The 18793-nt window shown below is 43.4% G+C and overlaps 2 protein-coding genes across 6 annotated transcripts in view; both read left to right on the forward strand.

Annotated features, from left to right (window-relative positions):
* The window catches only part of GPRASP2 (G protein-coupled receptor associated sorting protein 2), a 139431-nt gene that overhangs the window by 29141 nt on the left and 91497 nt on the right, over positions 1-18793 (forward strand). Inside the window, exon 1 of one of the 5 annotated variants that reach the window (XM_059385621.1) lies at positions 11461-11541. The exons of the other annotated variants lie outside the window; for them this stretch is intronic. The gene's annotated coding sequence lies outside the window, so the exon portion shown is untranslated. Of the gene's footprint in view, positions 1-11460; positions 11542-18793 lie in introns of those variants that run through there. 5 annotated transcript variants of the gene reach the window in all.
* On the forward strand, positions 11461-17097 carry GPRASP1 (G protein-coupled receptor associated sorting protein 1). The gene is made up of 2 exons (XM_059385611.1): positions 11461-11541; positions 12265-17097. The coding sequence occupies exon 2, from the start codon at positions 12587-12589 to the stop codon at positions 16751-16753; it is 4167 nt and encodes a 1388-aa protein (XP_059241594.1). The 5' UTR covers positions 11461-11541; positions 12265-12586; the 3' UTR covers positions 16754-17097.

An 18793-nucleotide genomic window follows, 5' to 3' on the forward strand; every position in this document is an offset into this window, starting at 1 on the left:
AGATATTACTTCATACTTGTTAGGATGGCAATTATTTAAAAAAAAAAAGCTACAAGTGTTAATTAGCAAGGATTTGAAGAAATTGGAATGCTTACACATCATTGGTGGCAATGTAAAATGGTACAGTCATATAGAATACAGTATGGAGGTTCATAAAACATATGTATCTATATAAAATATCTCTATTATATCACCTAGCAATTTCACATCTGGGTATACATCCCCCCAAAATTGAAATCAGGATCTCAAAATGATTTCTGTTCTCTCTTATTTATTACAGCATTATTCACAATACCCAAGATATGGAAACAACCCAAATGTCCATTGAAAAATGGATAATAAGAAAATATGGTATACCTAGAATTGAATATCATTCAGCCTTAAAAGAGAAGGAAGTCCTGCCATTTGCGACAACATGGATGAACCTGTAGGACATTATGCTAAGTGAAATAAGGCAGTCACAGAAGGACGAATACCACATGATTTCACATCATGACTGTGATAGTTTACACATATATGTGATATTTAAATTGTCAAATTCATAGATACAGAAAATAGAGTAGTGGTTGCCAGGGGTTGGGGGGAGGCAGAAATGGGGAGTTGTTGAGGATGTATAAAGCTTCAATTGTGCAAGATGAATATGTCCTAGAGAATGGTATAACATAATGCCTATAATTAACAATACAGTATTGTGCACTCAAAATTTAGTTAAAAAGGTACATTTTGTGTTATGTGTTCTTACAACTACAATAACAACAACAGCAACAATGGGGCACAAGTAAACTTTTGGAGGAGATAAATATGTTATTTGTGATGATGATTTCATAAGTGTATGCATATGTTAAAACTAACCAAATTGTGTATATTAAATATATGCAATTTTTAATATGTGAGTTATATCTCAATAAAGCTATTTTAAAAAGTCATCTTAAGGTCATCAAGTTTTCTCCTATGTTATCTTATAGGAGTTTTATGGTTTTCCTTTTTAGAGTTAGCTTTGTGATCCATTTTGAATTAATTTTGGAAGGGTGTGAGGTCTATGTCTAAATTCAGTTTCTGGCATGTGTATGTTCATTTCTTGCAGCACCATCTGTTGAAAAGACTATCTTTGCTCCATTATATGCCTTTGGCCCTTTGTCAAAGATTGACTATATGTCTGTACATTTCTGGATTTTCTATTCTGTTGCATTGATCTATTTGTCCAATCTTTTTGTCAATATCACACCATCTTGATCACTGTAACTTTATAAGTCTTGAAGTCAGGTAATATCAGTCCTCTGACTCTGTTATTCTTCAATATTGAGTAGGTATTTTGGGTCTTTTGCCTCTTCATATAAACCTTAGTATCCACTTGTCAATATCCATAAAATAACTCTGGGATTTGACTAGGATTGCATTGAATCTCTAGACCAGGTTGGGAAGGACTGACATCTTGATAATATTGAGTCTTCCTATCCATGAACATGGAATATCTCTCCATTTAGTTAGTTCTTCTGAGATTTCATTCATTAGAATTTTGTAGTTTTCCTCATGTAGATCTTGTACATACTTGTTAGATTTATACCTATGTACTTCATTTTTCAGGGTGCTAATATAAAAGGTATTTAATTTCAAGCTTCACTTGTTCATTGCTGGTATACAGGAAAGCATTGACTTTTGTATATTAACCCTGTCCTCTAATCTTGCTAGTACCACTTATTACTTCCAAGAGTGTTTTTGTCTATTCTTTCAGGTTTTCTATGTAGACAGCCATGCCACCTGCAAATAAAGGCAGTTTTATTTCTTCTTCCCAATTTGTATTCCTTTTGTATTCTCTCTTGGTCTTAATGCATTAACTGGGAATTCCAGTACAGTGTTGGAGTGGTGAGAGAGGATATCCTTGGCTTTTTCCTGTTCTAATAGTAAATCTAAATTTCTCACTATTAAATATGATGTTAGCTATAGGGTTTTTGTAGATGTTCTTTATCAAGTCAAGAATGTTTTGCTCCATTCCTGGTCTGCTGAGACAACTTTATTCTTCTGCATGTGGATATCCAGTTGTCCCAGCTTGTGAACAGTATTTTCAATAAATGGTGATTGAATTCCAGTCAGTTGAATGGGAGTAGAAATGTTGCAAGCATTTCTTGACCAAGGATTGTAAGAAGTGTGTGGATTACCTCTACTCTTTTCTCCCCCCATTTTGCTGTCTGGAAGCAGATGTCAGTGATAACCTGTCATAGGCAATAAATGATGGTTAGGTAATGAGAAACATAACAAAATGTACTATGGATTTATATATATATATTTTTCTATTTTAAAAAGTAATTTGACATTTAGTTAACTGTTAGTATTTGCTCACATTGTGGAAATTCAGGATTGCTTATCCCTTCAAAACTAATAACCTAACCTTACCAGCCCCTATAATTCTAGAAATCCTCAAGGTGTATTTCCCATGTCCTGAATTTTGATAGTTTTACATGATTTTTCGAGGTGTTGTTGCCACATTAAGCTTTACTGTCAGAAACACTTAAGTCCCTCCAATGCTCCCTCTAATTTTCTCATCCCAGAGTCCTCATGATGTCAAAGCTGAGTACTACTCTTAACTTTAAATCCCTGCTGTAGAGGAATATATTTTCCTCTTTATTTTACACTTTATAAATGGGATTTGCACACCAGAGTGTTACAGAATGGATGTTCTTTTTGGGACAACATTTTTGTTTGCTTGTTTTTTGTTTTGTTTTGTTTTGTTTTACCTGCCTTTGTTGTGGCAAACATATAGTTGAGGGTGTCTGCTAAACCAGGCAAAGATAGAAGTCCTAATCCCAGTATGGGACCTAGCTATTAAAATAGCTATATTCCCCTTATGACAAGGCTTTGTTTCTGGACTGAGGCCATTGTGCCTGGCTGTTTTCCCTCAAGATAAATTCTTTTAAGGCAGAACCCACTTCATATGTAACCTGAAAATATTCTTGGGTCAGGCCTCCCCACAAGTTTTCTAGATGTGCCTTTTCTCAAGTAGTAGACACAGGCTGAGCTCTTTCCTGAGGCTCATAAGACTCTTGAGACAATTCCATCAGTTCACAAGAACCCAACCCAGCTTGGTCCTAATGCAAGGGACTTGAGTTCCTGTGTAAAGCTCCTGAAATTCAGGGATAGGAAAATGGATAAATTCTAAGAATGCATTGAGAGTTTGGCTCAATCGTAGACAAAAGGGAGATCCCAGAAGGAAAGTTTGCCTGAGGCACATGAAAGACAGAAGACATGGGCAAAAAAATAGGTCCATGACTCTGATGATCGAGAGAGACAAAATGAAATCATTTGACCTGCACGTGTAAGGAATATACTAGTTTGAAAGTTCACATGCATGTACATGGAAGGTGGGGGTGGGGCTGGGTCAAAGCTGCTTCTGTATCCCTGGTTTAATACATGGAGGATTATTTCATTCTAAAGTTGTTCCATAGGTCCCAATCATATGGTGGGGGTGGGAGGGAGAACAGGCCTAAAACACTTCCTTTATGAGAATCTGGGGATGGGGAGCCTAGGGTTCTACAAGTATACTCCTAATGGCTACTTGAAGGCATAAGAGTGGGAAATAAGGCTGGGAAGGAAAAAGTAGGATGAGTCAAGGGCTCAGTTATTTAGGTTAACTGGGGCATTTTGAAAGGTAACTTAATGGATGGAGGTGGTTGATTTCCTTATCTGATTGTTTTGCTAAGAGGTGGATCATATACCAACCCATTTGTCTATTCAAGATAGGTATCTTTTTTTAAAAGTTTTTATTTTAATTCCAATTAGTTAACATACAGTGTTATATTAGTTTCAGGTATATAGTTTAGTGATTCAAGAATTCCATACACCACCCATGTATGGTGTCTCATGGATCTCATGGGGATTAAGGAGTGTTCATCACAAGTGCACTCCTTAGTCCACATCTCTAAGTTAACCCATCTTCCTACCCACTTCCCCTCTGGTAACCATCAGTTTTTTCTGTTTGTCTTTCTCTCTCTATTTTCTTTACTCATTTGTTTTGTTTCTAAAAATCCACTTGTGACTGTAATTATATGGTATTTCTTTCCCTCAGTTATTTTGCTTAACATTATACTCTCTATCTCCATCCATGTCATTGCAAATGGCAAGATTTCAATCTTTTTATGGCTTAATAATATTACATTGTATATTATACCACATCTTCTCTATCCATTCATCAACCGATGGATACTTGGGCTACTTCCATATTTTGGCTATTGTAAATAATGCTGCTATGAACGTAGGGGGGCATGTATCCCTACAAATTGGTGTTTTTGTACTCTCTGGGTAAATACCCAGTAGTGAGATTGCTGGATTGTAGGGTAGCTCTATTTTTAATTTTTTGAGGAACCTCTGCACTGTTTTCCACAGTGGCTGTGCCAAGTCATATTTCTGCCAATAATACCGAGGGTTCCTTTTTCTTCACATCCTCGCCAACACTTGTTGTTTCTTCTGTTGTTGATTTTAGTATATGTGCTGCCGAAGCGAGCACTGTTGTTGATTTTAGCCATTTCACAGGGGTGAGATGAAATCTCCTTGTAGTTTTGATTTACATTTCCCTGATGATGAGTGATGTTGAGCATTTTTTCATGTGTCTGTTGGCCATCTGGATGTCTTTTTGGGGAAATGTCTGTTATCATGAGCACACTATAAAGGCACACACACAGTTTGTGTCTTTCCACAATGTCAGTTCTGTTCAGAGATCAGTTGGGCAGAGCCTTTGGTGGCAATTGCCTTCTTTAAGTGGTCAGACAAGAGAGAGGTCATGTGTGAAGAATATGACATTTTGCTGCAAAAATCCTCCCTTTTAAAAAAAATTTATTTTTTATTTATTTTCAGCATAACATTATTCATTATTTTTGCACAATACCCAGTGCTCCATGCAATCCATGCCCTCTCTAATACTCACCACCTGGTTCCCCCAACCTCCCACCCCCCCAACACTTCAAACACCTCAGATTGTTTTTCAGAGTCCATAGTCTCTCATGGTTCACCTCCCCTTCCAGTTTCCCCCAACTCCCTTCTCCTCTCTAACTCCCCATGTCCTCCATGCTATTTGTTATGCTCCACAAATAAGTGAAACCATAGGATAATTGACTCTCTCTGCTTGACTTATTTCACTCAGCATAATCTCTTCCAGTCCCGTCCATGTTGCTACAAAAGTTGGGTATTCATCCTTTCTGATGGAGGCATAATACTCCATAGTCTATATGGACCGCATTTTCCTTATCCATTTGTCCGTTGAAGGGCATCTTGGTTCTTTCCACAGTTTGGCGACTGTGGCCATTGCTGCTATAAACATTGGGGTACAGATGGCCTTTCTTTTCACGACATCTGTATCTTTGGGGTAAATACCCAGTAGTGCCATTGCAGGGTCATAGGGAAGCTCTATTTTTAATTTCTTGAGGAATCTCCACACTGTTCTCCAAAGTGGCTGCACCAACTTGCATTCCCACCAACAGTGTAAGAGGGTTCCACTTTCTCCACATCCCCTCCAACACATGTTGTTTCCTGTCTTGCTAATTTTGGCCATTCTAACTGATGTAAGGTGATACCTCAATGTGGTTTTAATTTGAACCTCCCTGATGGCTAGTGATGATGAACATTTTTCATGTGTCTGATAGCCATTTGTATGTCTTCATTGGAGAAGTGTCTGTTCATATCTTCTGCCCATTTTTTATATGATTATCTGTTTTGTGTGTGTTGAGTTTGAGAAGTTCTTTATAGATCCTGGTTTTCAAGATATGTCTCCAAAGGCAAAGGAAACAAAAGCAAAAATAAACTTTGGGACTTCATCAAAATCAAAAGCTTTGCACAGCAAAGGAAACAGTCAAAAAAACAAAGAGGCAACCCATGGAATGGGAGGAGATATTTGCAAATGACAGTACAGACAAAAGGTTGATATCCAGGATCTATAAAGAACTCCTCCCTTTTTTTTTAAAGGGATTTAATCGGTCTTGGGCCCCTGCAGACCTACTCTGGTTCTGTTTGTTATTAGTTCTGGGGTGTCAGCTGATGCTGATCCCAACAATATCTCCTGGATGCAGTATCTTTAACTACTTGCGTCATTGCTTGACACAGGCCCCTGCTTGACACAGGCTCCTACTTAACATGAGAGACTCCATTTTGATCATTACATATCTTCATGTCTTCTGCCCATTTTTTAAGTGAATTATTTGGTTTTTAGATGTTGAGTGATATCAATTCTTTATATATTTTGGATACTAACCCATTATTAGATATATCATTTACAAATGTCTTTTCCCATTCTGTTTTGTTGATTGTTTCCTTTGCTGTGCAGAACCTTTTATGTTGATGTAGTCCCAATAGTTTGTTTTTCCTTTTGTTTCCCTTGCCGCAGGAGACCTCGCTAGAAAAAAATTGTTATGGCTGATGTCAAAGAAGTTTCTACCAGTGTTCCCTTCTAGGATTTTTATGGTTTTGGGTCTCACATTTAGTTCTTTAATCCATTTTGCACTTATTTATATATATGATGAATGAAAGTGGTCCAATTTCTATCTTTTGCATGTTGCTGTCGAGTTTTCCCAACACTATTTGTTGGAAACATTTTTTCCCACTCGATAATTTTACCTCCTTTGTTGAAGATTAATTGGCTATATAGTTATGGGTTTATTTCTGAGTTTTCTATTCTGTTCTATTGCTCTATGTGTCTATTTGTGTGCCAGTACCATACTCTTTTGACTACTACAGCCTTGTAATATAACTTGAAGTCCAGAATTATGATGTCTCCAACTTTGCTTTTCCTTTTCAAGGTTGCTTTGGATATTTGCAGCCTTTTGTGGTTACATATAAATTTTAGAATTCTTTGTTTTAGTTCTGTGAAAAAAATGCTGTTGTATTTTGGTAAGGTTTGTATTAGATGTGTAGATTGCTTTAGGTAGTATAGGCATTTTAACAATATTTGTTCTTCCAAGCCAGGAGCATGGAATTTCTTTCCATTTCTTTGTGTTGTCTTCAATTTCTTTCTTCAGTGTTTTATAATTTTCAGAGTACAGGGCTTTCACATCTTTGGTTAGGTTTATTCCTAGGTATCTTATTACTTTGGTGCAATTGTAAATGGGATTGTTTTCATAATTTCTCTTTCTTATGCTTCATTATTGCTGTATAGTAATGCTAGACTTCCATACATCGATTTTGTATCCTTTGACTTTACTGAATTTGTTTATCAGTTCTAATAGTTCTTTGTGTACTCTTTAGAGTTTTCTGTATAGTATGATGGATGTCTTTTGAAGTGGATGCCTTGGCAGTCAAAAGCTCAATGGCAACTACTTACCACTAAAGAAATTTAGATTTCAGAAGCTAGTCAGTGTTAGACGGATGCTAGTAGAGATACTGGGGAGTGAAATCTATGGCTGTTCCAATCAGACCAGAATTCATTTTAGAAGAAAGTAAATAGACTATTACTTGGCACCACAAAGACACAGATCAACATCCTGTTTCAAACCTTTACATAATCTCTGATATTAAAGATGGCACTTAAGTTATCTGATATATACACATTAAGTGCTAATACATACAGAGCTTAAAATAGGTCTTTTCTCAGTTTAATAAATATTAAACAGCAATGAGGTCTGTTCTGTAAATGGATTAAGAACAACTTGTCCAACAAAATTTCAGTCTCACAGTGTACTCTTTCAGTTTGTGGTAGGTCCACTCCCTGTTAGTAAATATCTCGGAATCAGTACTGGATCACCTTGAGAATTACCAGACAAAAGGGGTGCCTGGATGGCTCAGTGGGTTAAGCCGCTGCCTTCGGCTCAGGTCATGATCTTAGGGTCGTGGGATCGAGTCCCACATCGGGCTCTCTGCTCAGCGGGGAGCCTGCTTCCCTCTCTCTATCTCTCTGCCTGCCTCTATACCTACTTGTGATCTCTCTCTGTCAATTAAATAAATAAAATCTTAAAAAAAAAAGAATTATTATGCAGGTATGACCATAAAATTCTAGGATAAAAATTTGAGTAAGAAAGAGACTACAAGTAAATGTAACCTCCACAGGAACAGAGATTTCTTTCACTTGTGTTTCTACTGTATCTCCAGTGCCTAGGATAAAGAAGGTACTCTTAGGTATTTCTTGAATGAATGAAAGGCACCAGAGAATTTAAGAAAGTGAAAGAACAGTTCAAGGAGGCAAGGAGATTCACACACACCCACAGGTCCAGGCAGAGCTCAGACTCCCTTCTTTAAGGCTGGCATTCACCCAAGAGTATATGCTGTGGAATAAAGAAAAAAATGATCCACAGTTCAGCTAAAGCCATTTAAACAGCACAGCAAAAGTAGCCCTCCTCTGATAATCGACATCCATCCTCAGTCCAGATATTGTATAGAATCATCTCCAGATGGTTCTTTATCACTTAAATATTGCACAGTTGTAATAAGTATTTAAATATAAGTGAAACCTAAAGGAAAATATATGAACATTCACGATAAGAATATAGTTCCTTTTCATCATCAAAACCATCAGTGATTTTCAGCAAATGGCAACTTTCTCTAAGATGAACCTAAAAGGCCATTGCAAAAGTCTCTTGTCTTTAGAAAACAGAGACAGGGGATTGCTGGAGAGGGTGGTTATAGGGGTAAGAGATGAGCCCCCAAATTGATCTTCCCAGGGGTTTAGGGCCAAGTAAAGTAAATCAAGGGGAATGGAATTTCAAGAAAAGATGGTGAGTAAATTTAGTTCCTACTGTTACTGTAACACATTACCACATTCTTGGCAGCTTAAAATAACACAAATGTATTAGCTTAACAGCCTTGGATGTTGGGAACACAAAACGGACCTCACTGGTCTGAATTGAAGGTGACGGTCAGGCTTCATTTCTCTAAGGGACCCCGGGCAGAATCTGCTTCATTGCCTATTCCAGCTTCTGGATGATTGAGGGACATTTACTCCGCCTATCATAGTGAAAGTGCCAGCACCTACCTGGGCCCCAGCAGGTTCATGCTCAACTACAGTCGTGCTTAAACGCGTTGCTCTGTTTGCCCCGTGGATCACAGAAAGGAAGGGCTCAAGACTAGAGGAAGGATGTAGGGGTAAAGGAATCAGAAGATTCAAGAACCCGCAAGCTCTGTCCTGGGGAAGTAGGTACATGATGGGGCCTTCTTCCAAAGAATGGCTGGGGAAACTAGACAGGCGTGTATGGCAGGAGGCTGAGATCCAAGCTGGTTCTAACCCCTGCCCACATCTCCACGCGGCCAAAGATCATGAGAGCTTGGATGTGACTGCGAGAGAAGACTTAATAGGACAGTTGAAGAGGAGCTAGGAGCCGCCCGACCCCTGGCCATAGGGGCAACAGACAGGAAAGGGCCTAGGACCCAGGGCGGGTCCTGACAAGGAAAAAAGGCCCTCCTTGGGCAACTGTGGGGACTGCAAAACGGCAAAGCATGCTACCAGTTTAAATGAGCAGGGAGACAGCAGCGTGGCAGAAAGAATGGGCGCAGAGCAGGGGTTGGTTTTCTCAGGGTCAAGGTGTAGGTCTGCCTTCCTTTAGAAAAGGCGCGGTGGTGAGGCCTCCGTGGGGGTCCTTCCCGCCCTCCTCCCTTCGGTGGCCCCGCGAAGCGATGAAGGAAGAAAGTGAGAGGGCCATCCACCCCAGAACCTCCAGGGTAGTCGGGCCTTAGGCCGCCTCTCCCCGCAGCCTGCTGTCCTGACAGCCCCTGGCCCACCCGCCTCCAATTAGGATGGTGGACGGAAGTGGGGACAGGGAGGCGGACAGACACTGAGCAGCCGGGGGGGGGGGGGGGGGGGGGTTCTCACACACCGAGGGGCGGTTGATATCCATCCGCCGCTGTTCGCCACACACCTTCCCTCCCCGCCGCCCCCGACCTCTGGATCCCAGCCCCCACCGCCAACCGTCCCCGGGTCCCATAGGTTGCAGTGCCAGCAACGAGGGGGTGGTCGCCCGCGGAGGTCTGCAGAGGCGGGCTGCCGTGAGCCCGCCCCTTAGGCTCGGGCTCCTCCTGGCCCCGCCCCCTCTGGGTCGGAACTAGGGTGGGCCGGGGAGGGGGCGTCGAGCCCGTTCGCGCCGTATCCCTCCGCCCCCCTTCCCGACACCCTCGCCGCGAGCGTTTCGTGCCGCATCCTGCGCAGCCCCTGCCCAGTTTGGTGCAGCGGCGCGGGGGGCGGGACGCCTCTTTGCGATTCTGGCCGCACGCAAGGCGGTGGGAATCCGAGTGCAGAGCTCCGAGAGGAGGGGGAGGCCGACGACTTGCACCTTGAGCCTGTGAGGGCAAGTGGGGGTGTCGTGGGGGGAGGCGGGGGACCCCCACTGTCGCCTGGCTTACAGGCTGTCCGGACCCCAGACCCTGACAGCCTGGCAAGGAGGAAGCGACCCTGTCGTAGCTGGTCCCTGAGAGAGGTGCGCAACGCCGCGGGACCCCTGGCGAGGAGAGGCGGCGACTGGCCTGGGTCGGGTCCGGGGCACCGGGGCTGGCCGGAGAGGCTTCCTCGGATCCTCTGGAGGCGAACTGCGCCCGCCACTCCGCGGCCAGCTTTCCAGGCGCCCGCGACCCGCCGTCGACGGTGCCTGTACCGGCAGAGACCTGTGGCTGCGGGGGCGTGGTTGGCTCTGCTGCGGAAGAAATGGCGGAGCGGGAGCTGGGGTGTGGAGTGCCCAAGCAGGCCTCCGCGTTGGGGGGCGGGGCGGCCCGGAGCTCTATGCCCAGCTGGTGGGAGTGGATGCCCCTTGGAGTTGGCTGCTTCGGGCCCTGATTCTGGAAAGGGGCCTGTTGGGCCCCGCACCGGGGGTGTTATCCTTTCTACAGTTGCCTGGTTGATGCCAAAGCCTTCTCTCTGCGTGTTAGCTCTGGTGGTTTCCTCCTGCAGGTTGCATCTGTAGAGGAGAGGCTTGGGAAAAAGGAGGAGCGAGACAATGGCCTGGATTTCTGGAGGTGTGTGGCACTGGCGGGGGGGGGGGGGGTTCGGGAAATGGGCAGCAGCCATTGAGTGGAAACCACCGGAATGGGGTGACTGGTGGGGGCAAGACAGGTCAGGCATCCAGGAATACCTTCCAAAATTCCCCTTTGTATTAGCTTTCTAAGCACTTTTCTTGCCTTACTCCTTCATCTCCACCCAAAATTCCTGCTACAATTGGGCTAGGACCTGAGGGTGAGACACAAGTCATAATTACAAGTGTCACTGCACATACTGTTTTGTGGAATATGCTGTGTTCTTTCCCCCATTTCTGTAGTACAAGGGAGCGTGAACACCTAGTGGTTAATTCTCATAATTGGAGAAAGGAGTAATGGGAAGAGTGTCATGTGAAGAGTTGTTATCCAGAACTGTGAAACAGAGGGCTAAATTGAATGTGAATATTTTATCAACAGGATCCTAAATGTTAGAAGATAATATGGATACTCTTATTTTTGGTGTTGGTCAGTTCACCAAGCACTCAGTTGCTACCATTATTTCCTGAATGTTTTACCTTTGTGTCTGTCCATAGACTTGCTTGAAGGCTGCTCATGTCTGTAAGGAAGGAGAGAGGAGGAGACTGGTTCAGATCTCTGGAGGTTTCTGTGAAGGTGGGTAAATCAGGAGAGCACTTTAGAGTAAGATCATGGCAAGTGTCTTTGATCCACGTGGGTCTGGGACCTCCTCCACGTCTCCTGTTTGCTGCCAGATTTACACACTGCCACAGCATCCCTTGTCCTTTTCTTGCAGGAGATACTAGGAATTTGGGGGTAGTTGTGAATTGCTCTGAAGGGAAGTAGAAGACCTGAGAGCAGGGACAAGGAGACAGGAAACAGACAAATGGAACTCTTATGGTAGGAGATACTTGCATCAGAGGTCAATGTGCCCTCTTACATATTTAGTAGTCAGGCTCCATTTTCTCCTTTATTATTAGTTATTCCTAGGATATCCTCCAAGTTGCTTTAGGGTTTGACAACACGAATCAAGGGAAGAAGGGGAAAATCAGACGACATCCATATAGGTTGGTATGAGAGTAGGTACAGCTTTGGGTGGGGAAGTGGAAATCAACACTGGCCTAAGAGCTATTAGGGTACTTTGGGGGCTTCTAAACTTCTCCCATTGCTAACACTTACTAGTTTCATACCTGTTTTGTATCAGGCAAAGTAACATGGCAAACTCTGGGGTAAAACATGGGTGAAATGAGGATGACAAAAGACAGTCTAAGTACTCTCAACTGTCCTGCTAAACATTCAAAGTCCAGTCTCTGTGTGAATCTCTGCACAGAACAACACAATTAGAAGAGATTCAAAGCCCATGTCATTCTCTTTCCATAGATCCACCTCCAGTGGCAGCTCTGGTGGTGTTGGAATTGCTGCTGATCACTACCCTCAACAGGTCTGCACCCAGCCGGGAACATCCATCATCCCCCCAGCTTGGTTGTGCCTCCTCTGCACTTTGTGATATTGACTGAGGCTAGGCTTCAGAAGGAGGTTGATTGACTGATGGACTAGTGATTGATTCTAACCTTTGTTTCCAACTATACCACCTGAATCACTGAAAGATCAGAGTGTCAAGATACAGAACTGTGGGAGATCTGTGGTAGAGGCTGAGACTGGGGTGGGGTTACTTAACTAGGCCTCTTCTGTAACTTGTACCATGACTGGAGCTGAGATTGAACCTGCTGCCCAGGCAAAGCCTGAAAAGAAGGCTGGAGAAGAGGTTGGGGGTGGGGCTGAAAGAGAGAATGAAATCCCATTGGTGGTCACACCCAAGGTTAGGACCCAGGCACAGGTAATTCCTGGGGTAAGGCCTAAATCTGATGCCGTGGTAGTAGGTGGTGCAAGGCCCAGAGCTGAACCTGTGGGAGTAGGTGCAATGCATCCAAAGCCTGAGGCCAAGGCAATCCCTGGGTCAAGACCCTCAGATAAGGCCCATTCTTGGGCCCAAACTGAGTTTGATAGTAAAGCAATGTTGAAGACAGGGGGAGTGTCCCAGACCAATACCATAGCCTGGCAACTGGTCAGTACTGAGTCTGGGTCAGCGGCTAAATCTAAGACATTATCTATGGATAGGGAACTGATCAGCGTGGATACTGAGTCCTTTTCTGGCACCAAGGTCAAGTACCAATCAGGAAAACAGCCTTTGTTTGGGTCAGAGGAGACCAATGTTGGGTCCTGGTGGTGCCCCAGGCCTACATCCAAACAAGAGATCTCTCAGAAGTATGATTTCAGTTGGGCGGACAGATCCTCTATGAGTTCCTGGTTCTGGAGTGGAGAAGAGGTCAATACAAAGTTTCATCCTAGAGGCAGGGTAAAGGCCAGTTCCAGATCGAGGCGCATAGCTAGAGAAGAGGCCATGTTTAGGCCCACTATCAATCAGGAGTACTATATCTTGTCTAGTTCTGGCTCTGAGGATGAATCTTTTAAGACATCCGGGCTCTGGGCCAGAGAAAAGACTAATACCTGGTCCAGGCCCAAGGAGGAAATCAATAACAGGTCCAGGTTTAGGTCCAAGAAAGAAATCTCTGAGTCCAGTTCTGGATCTGGATGTGAAGACAATGTGAAGTCCTGGTTCTGGGCTAAGGAGGAAGCCAAATCCAGGTCCAAACCCAGAATCAGGAAAGGGGCCAATGTCAGGGCGAGGCACAGGGCAAAGCAAGAAGCTTCCATTGATTTTGTTTCTGGATCTGTAGATGTAGTCAAAAAAGAGTCCTGGTTCTGGCCTAGAGAAAAGGCTGATAATTTGTCAAAGCCCAAGTCCAAGAAAGAGGCCAGGACCAGAATAACAGCAAAGGAAAAGGTGAAAACTAAGGCCAGAGCCAGGGCCAGGAAAGAAGCCAAGTCTGAGGAGGAGTTCCTCCTTGGGAACTGGTTCTGGGCTACAGAAGAGTCCAGTGTAGTTGGTGGGTCCAGTGTCAAGTACAGTTCTCAAGGGGAGGATGAGTCAGTTGTTGGCAGTTGGTTCTGGACTGAAGAAGAAGCCAGTATGAGGACTGATGCCAGCAGTAAATCCAGACCAAGGGCTGAGGAAGAGTCTGCTGGTAATTCCATGCTTGGTTCTGGGGAAAATATCAGTATGGAAACTGGGTCTGAGGCTACCTTCAAATCTGTGGTAGCATATGATAAAGGAAAGGTCATTGCTGGTTCCTGCTTCTGGGCAAGTGAAGAAATCAACCTAGAGGCTGAGGAAGAGACCATCTTTGGTCCCTGGTTTTGGGTCAGTGATGAGACCAGTGTAGAAGCTGATGTTAGAGCCAGCTGTGCATCTAGGCCAAGGTCTGAGGAAGAAGAGGTCATTGGTCCCTGGTTCTGGGATAGAAAGGTCGATACAGAGGCTGAGTTTGGAGAAGAAGCCAGTCCAGAAGATGAAGAAGAGACAATATTCGGGGAGTGGTTTTGGGCTGGAAACCAGGCCCAGATAGATTCTGGGGTTAAAATCAGCTGTGACACCATGCCAGGAGCTGAGGAGGAGCCCATTATTGGGTCATGGTTCTGGGATGGAGTAGAAGCTTATATAGGAACTGAGGTCAGCAACAAGTCTAGTCTGAAGGACAAGGAAGAGGTTATTCTGTCATCTTGGTTTGGGACCACAGAAGAGGTCAGTATGCAGTATGGAGCTGGTGCCAGATGTAAATTTATGGCATGGGCTGAAGAGATGAATAATGAGTCTTGCTTCTTGGGTGAAGATGATCCCTGCATGTATACTGCCAATGGAGGCAGCTGGAAGTTAAGGCCAGAGGAGGAACAGGACAGTGTTGATTCATCATTCTTGTCCAGAAAATACACAAGCCCAGAGATCATTATAGGGCCCTGGTTATGGGCTACAGAAGAGGTCACTATAGATGATGGGACTGGAGAAGAGGCCAAGGCACTAATGGAGGAGGAGACCGTGATCACATCTTGGTTCTGGAAAGGAGATAAAACCAGTAGAGAGGCTACAGACAGAGAAGAATCCAAGCCAGATGCTGAGGAGCAGGACATTATTGATTCTTGGTTCTGGGCTGGGGAAGAGGACAGGCTCAAGACAGCAGCTGAGGCTAGAGAAAAGGACAGGCTGGCAACTGAGAAGGAAGCTATTGTTGGGTCCTGGTTCTGGGCCAGGGAAGAGATCATTAGGAAAGAGACTGGCTTTTGCAATAATTCCAGTCCAGAAGCCAAAGAGGAGGAAGCCACTGTTGGGTCTTGGTTCTGGGCTGAAGAAGAGGCCAATTTGGAGGCAGGAGCCAGTTTTGAGTCCATGCCAGTGACTGAGGAAGAGGAAATCATTGTTGGGTCCTGGTTTTGGGCTGAAGAAGAAGACAGTACAGAGTTTGGGCCTCAGGCAGTAGAAGAGAGCAGGTCAAACACTGAAGAAGAAATCATTTTTGGATCCTGGTTCTATGCTGCAAAGGAAGTCAGTGCAGAAGCAGAGAAATGCTGTGCATCTCAGCCAGAGGATGATGAGATAATTGTTGAGTCCTGGTTCTGGTCTGAAGAGAAGGACATTAATGAGACTGGAACTGTTGTTACCTGTGAGTCCAGGCTAGAAAACAAGGAAGGGACAGTTGTTGGGTCTTGGTTTGGAGCTAAAGATGAGGCCAATAACAGGAATGGGTATGGGACCAACTATGAGACCAGGACAGTAGCTGAGGAGGATGAAGCCATAGTGGGGTCCTGGTTCTGGGCAGGAGATGAGTCCCATTTTGAATCAAATCCTAGGCCTGTGTTCAGGGCCATTCCCAGGTCTAAGTGTTCATTTGAGCAGGAGCCTGATGCCTCACACAGGCCCCAGACCTGGGAAGAGGTCACCATTCAATTCAAGCCTGGTCCATGGGGTAGGGTAGGCTTCCCATCTCCAATCCCCTTTAGATTTCCAAAAGAGGCAGCATGTCTGTTCTCTGAAATGTTTGGAGAAAAGCCCAAGCACATGGAACTTAACACAGGAGGGGAAGAGCAGGAATCTTTGCTTCAGCCTGAACCTGAGTTCCTATTTCAGTATGATCCATCCTATAGGTCAGTCAGGGAAATTCGGGAGCATCTTAGAACCCGAGAGAGTGCGGAGCCTGACAGTTGGTCCTGCAGCTGCATACAATGTGAGGTCAAAATTGGTTCTGAAGAGTTTGAAGAACTCCTTTTATTAATGGACAAAATCCGAGATCCTTTTATTCATGAAATCTCTAAAATCACAATGGGTATGAGAAGTGCTTCTCAATTTACCCGAGATTTCATTCGGGATTCAGGTGTTGTCTCACTTATTGAAACTCTGCTCAATTATCCTTCCTCCCGAGTTAGGACAAGTTTTTTGGAAAATATGATTCGTTTGGCTCCACCTTATCCAAATCTAAACATGATTCAGACATATGTGTGTCAGGTGTGTGAAGAAACCCTTGCTTACAGCTTAGATTCCCCTGAACAGCTATCTGGAATAAGGATGGTTAGACATCTCACTACAACTACTGACTACCACACACTAGTTGCCAAGTATATGTCTGGATTTCTCTCCTTGTTAGCTATGGGCAATACCAAAACAAGGTTTCGTGTTCTGAAAATGCTAATGAATTTGTCTGAAAATCCTGTCATGACAAAAGAACTACTCAGTGCTGAAGCAATATCAGAATTTATGAGCTTTTTTAAAAGGAAAGAGACGAATGACAATATTCAAGTTGTTCTAACAATGTTTGAGAATATTGGTAATAACATCAAAAAGGAGTCAGTGTTGTTCCCTGATGATGATTTCAGTCTTGAGCCACTTATTTCTGCATTCCATGAAGTTGAGGAATTTGCTAAGGAACTGCAAAGCAAGACAGATGATCAAAAGGACCCTGAGGCAGACCAAGAAAATTAGTATGATTAATCACTTGCCTTTGCCCTTATGTTCCTAAGTTAACAATTCCTTGAATAATGTTTTGATTTACGTAGTTGGTTCTGTGTTGTAATGTACATCTTTGTTGCCAACACTGACTTTGCCCAACTCTGTATGAGCTGAATCATTATTCTGATGCCAAATGAAAATTAGAACTGAAAGCACATTTGTTGATATTTTCATTTTTGTCCAGATTGTGACACTTAGTATTTAAGCCAAAGTGAACTGAGCCATCAAAAGTAAGCCAGTTACCCTTACCATTATTCTAGTGTATTGAGGTCTATTTGAGGAGTATTTGTGTTTTTAATAAAGTTGTGTTAAAGTTGTCAGAAGTCACCCTTCTTGAACTTAAAATATAGATGCAAATCTAACACAGGAACACACGTAGGTAATTAATGCATAAATACTATGCTCCTTGAAAAAGCTTTTTCCTAATAACTTGGAATGCAGAGGTTACCATGGGCTGCTACTCAGGGCATGCCTCAGAGAAAAAGGACCCAATTAAGTTGGGCTCTGGAACCTTTAAAAAAGACTGGGTGGTATGAAGAAAAGCCTGGAGTTGAGAAAGGTGTTTCCATGGGAATGAGTTATCCAGTCAGCCTGGAGTGGTTAAAGGATATAGAGGATGAGGTAAGTTTTGGAGAGCTGAGAAGTTGCATTTTGCAGCTCAAAGTATGGGAGTTTCTTTGATACTGCCTAAAAATTAAAAGAATAAGAGGAAAGTAGGCAATAACTGAGTCAGGAAAACCATTTGTTCAGGGTGGTGCCTATGGAAAATGTTACAGTAATACCATACAGCCACTAAAAGTGATGATGTAAGATTTTTAAATTGAATTAAGAAAAGCTCTGATGCTTTATTTGGTGAAATAAGCAAGATTGGTATACAAGGAAACTATAACTCTATTATGAAAGTAAATGTGTGTGAGTGGACCAAGTTTATGCAAGCTTATATTTGATGATGGGGAAAAATCGTATCAAAGGAATAAATAATTCTAAGAGACTACAATTTCAAAAAAAAAAAAAACTAGCTTGCCAAATAAAAATACATAAGTTAAAGGGAATAAACTTTAAAATTACCAGAGCTCCTGAATCATACCACAGGTTTTTCACATTCAAAAATGTAATATATATTCAGACAGGAGTAAAAGTCAGGCATATAGTTGTTTTGGATGGAGGGTAGAGGATGAAGGTGAGTGCAGGTTAAGGGGAAATACAAAGTTGTTTGTTTGTTTTTTCCAGGAAGATAACCAGACATGCTGACCCTGTTATTTTTTTGCTTGTCTAAGAATGCAAAGTGTTTTGGTTTTTTTCTTACCCGACTCTGGTATTCAAGGTTTATGGAAGCAAGGCAAAGTGGCAGTTTTGCTTGCCTTCAGAAACCACAAGCATTAACAGGGATGGTCCTGGTAGTGGGCATTGGAGTTTAAGCTTGTCTTACTTATCAGTATTTTTCAAGGTCGATTGGTGTATCTGTGTGTGTGTGTGTGTGTGTGTGTGTGTGTGTGTGTTAATATGTTGTCCGAGTATCATACAGAATAATAAAAATCAGTTTGTCTCCAAACTCCTCATCGAATATTCCTCACTAGCCCTGTGCTCCTAACAGAGCAGGGCCCAGGTCTAGCGCTAGGGCTGGGAGCTCTGGCTCCAAATCCAGCCTTCCTTCAACTCTCTATCTTCACCAGAGACCAAAGCTTCAGATTCTTCTAGCAAGTATCTCCACTTCAGGGGCAGAAGATTCTGCCTTTCATGCTGCAGGGCTGCAGCAGGCAAGCTGACTGCATGGTCATGTGAGGCTCGTGGTGGCTCACATGTGGGGGCTCTCTCCTGGGCAAACACAGAGGTGTGCCGCACGGAAAAGGGGCGGGAATGACGTGCACTTGACGAGTGAGACACTGCCGTGGGAGGGTGGTAATGCGTTGTGGTGGGTGGGTGGGTGTCTCCGCATGCTGAGCTAACCTGGAAAGGAATGTCTTGAGCCATCAGAATTAACAGCATTTGTTGGTAGAGGGCAGAGCCCCTCGG

The sequence above is a fragment of the Mustela nigripes genome, chromosome X (genome assembly GCF_022355385.1).
Source record: "Mustela nigripes isolate SB6536 chromosome X, MUSNIG.SB6536, whole genome shotgun sequence".
NCBI lineage: Eukaryota > Metazoa > Chordata > Mammalia > Carnivora > Mustelidae > Mustela > Mustela nigripes.

Coding starts and splice junctions, on each gene's coding strand:
- GPRASP1 (XM_059385611.1), top strand. CDS start 12,587: ATGACTGGAGCTGAGATTGAACCTGCTGCCCAGGCAAAGCCTGAAAAG.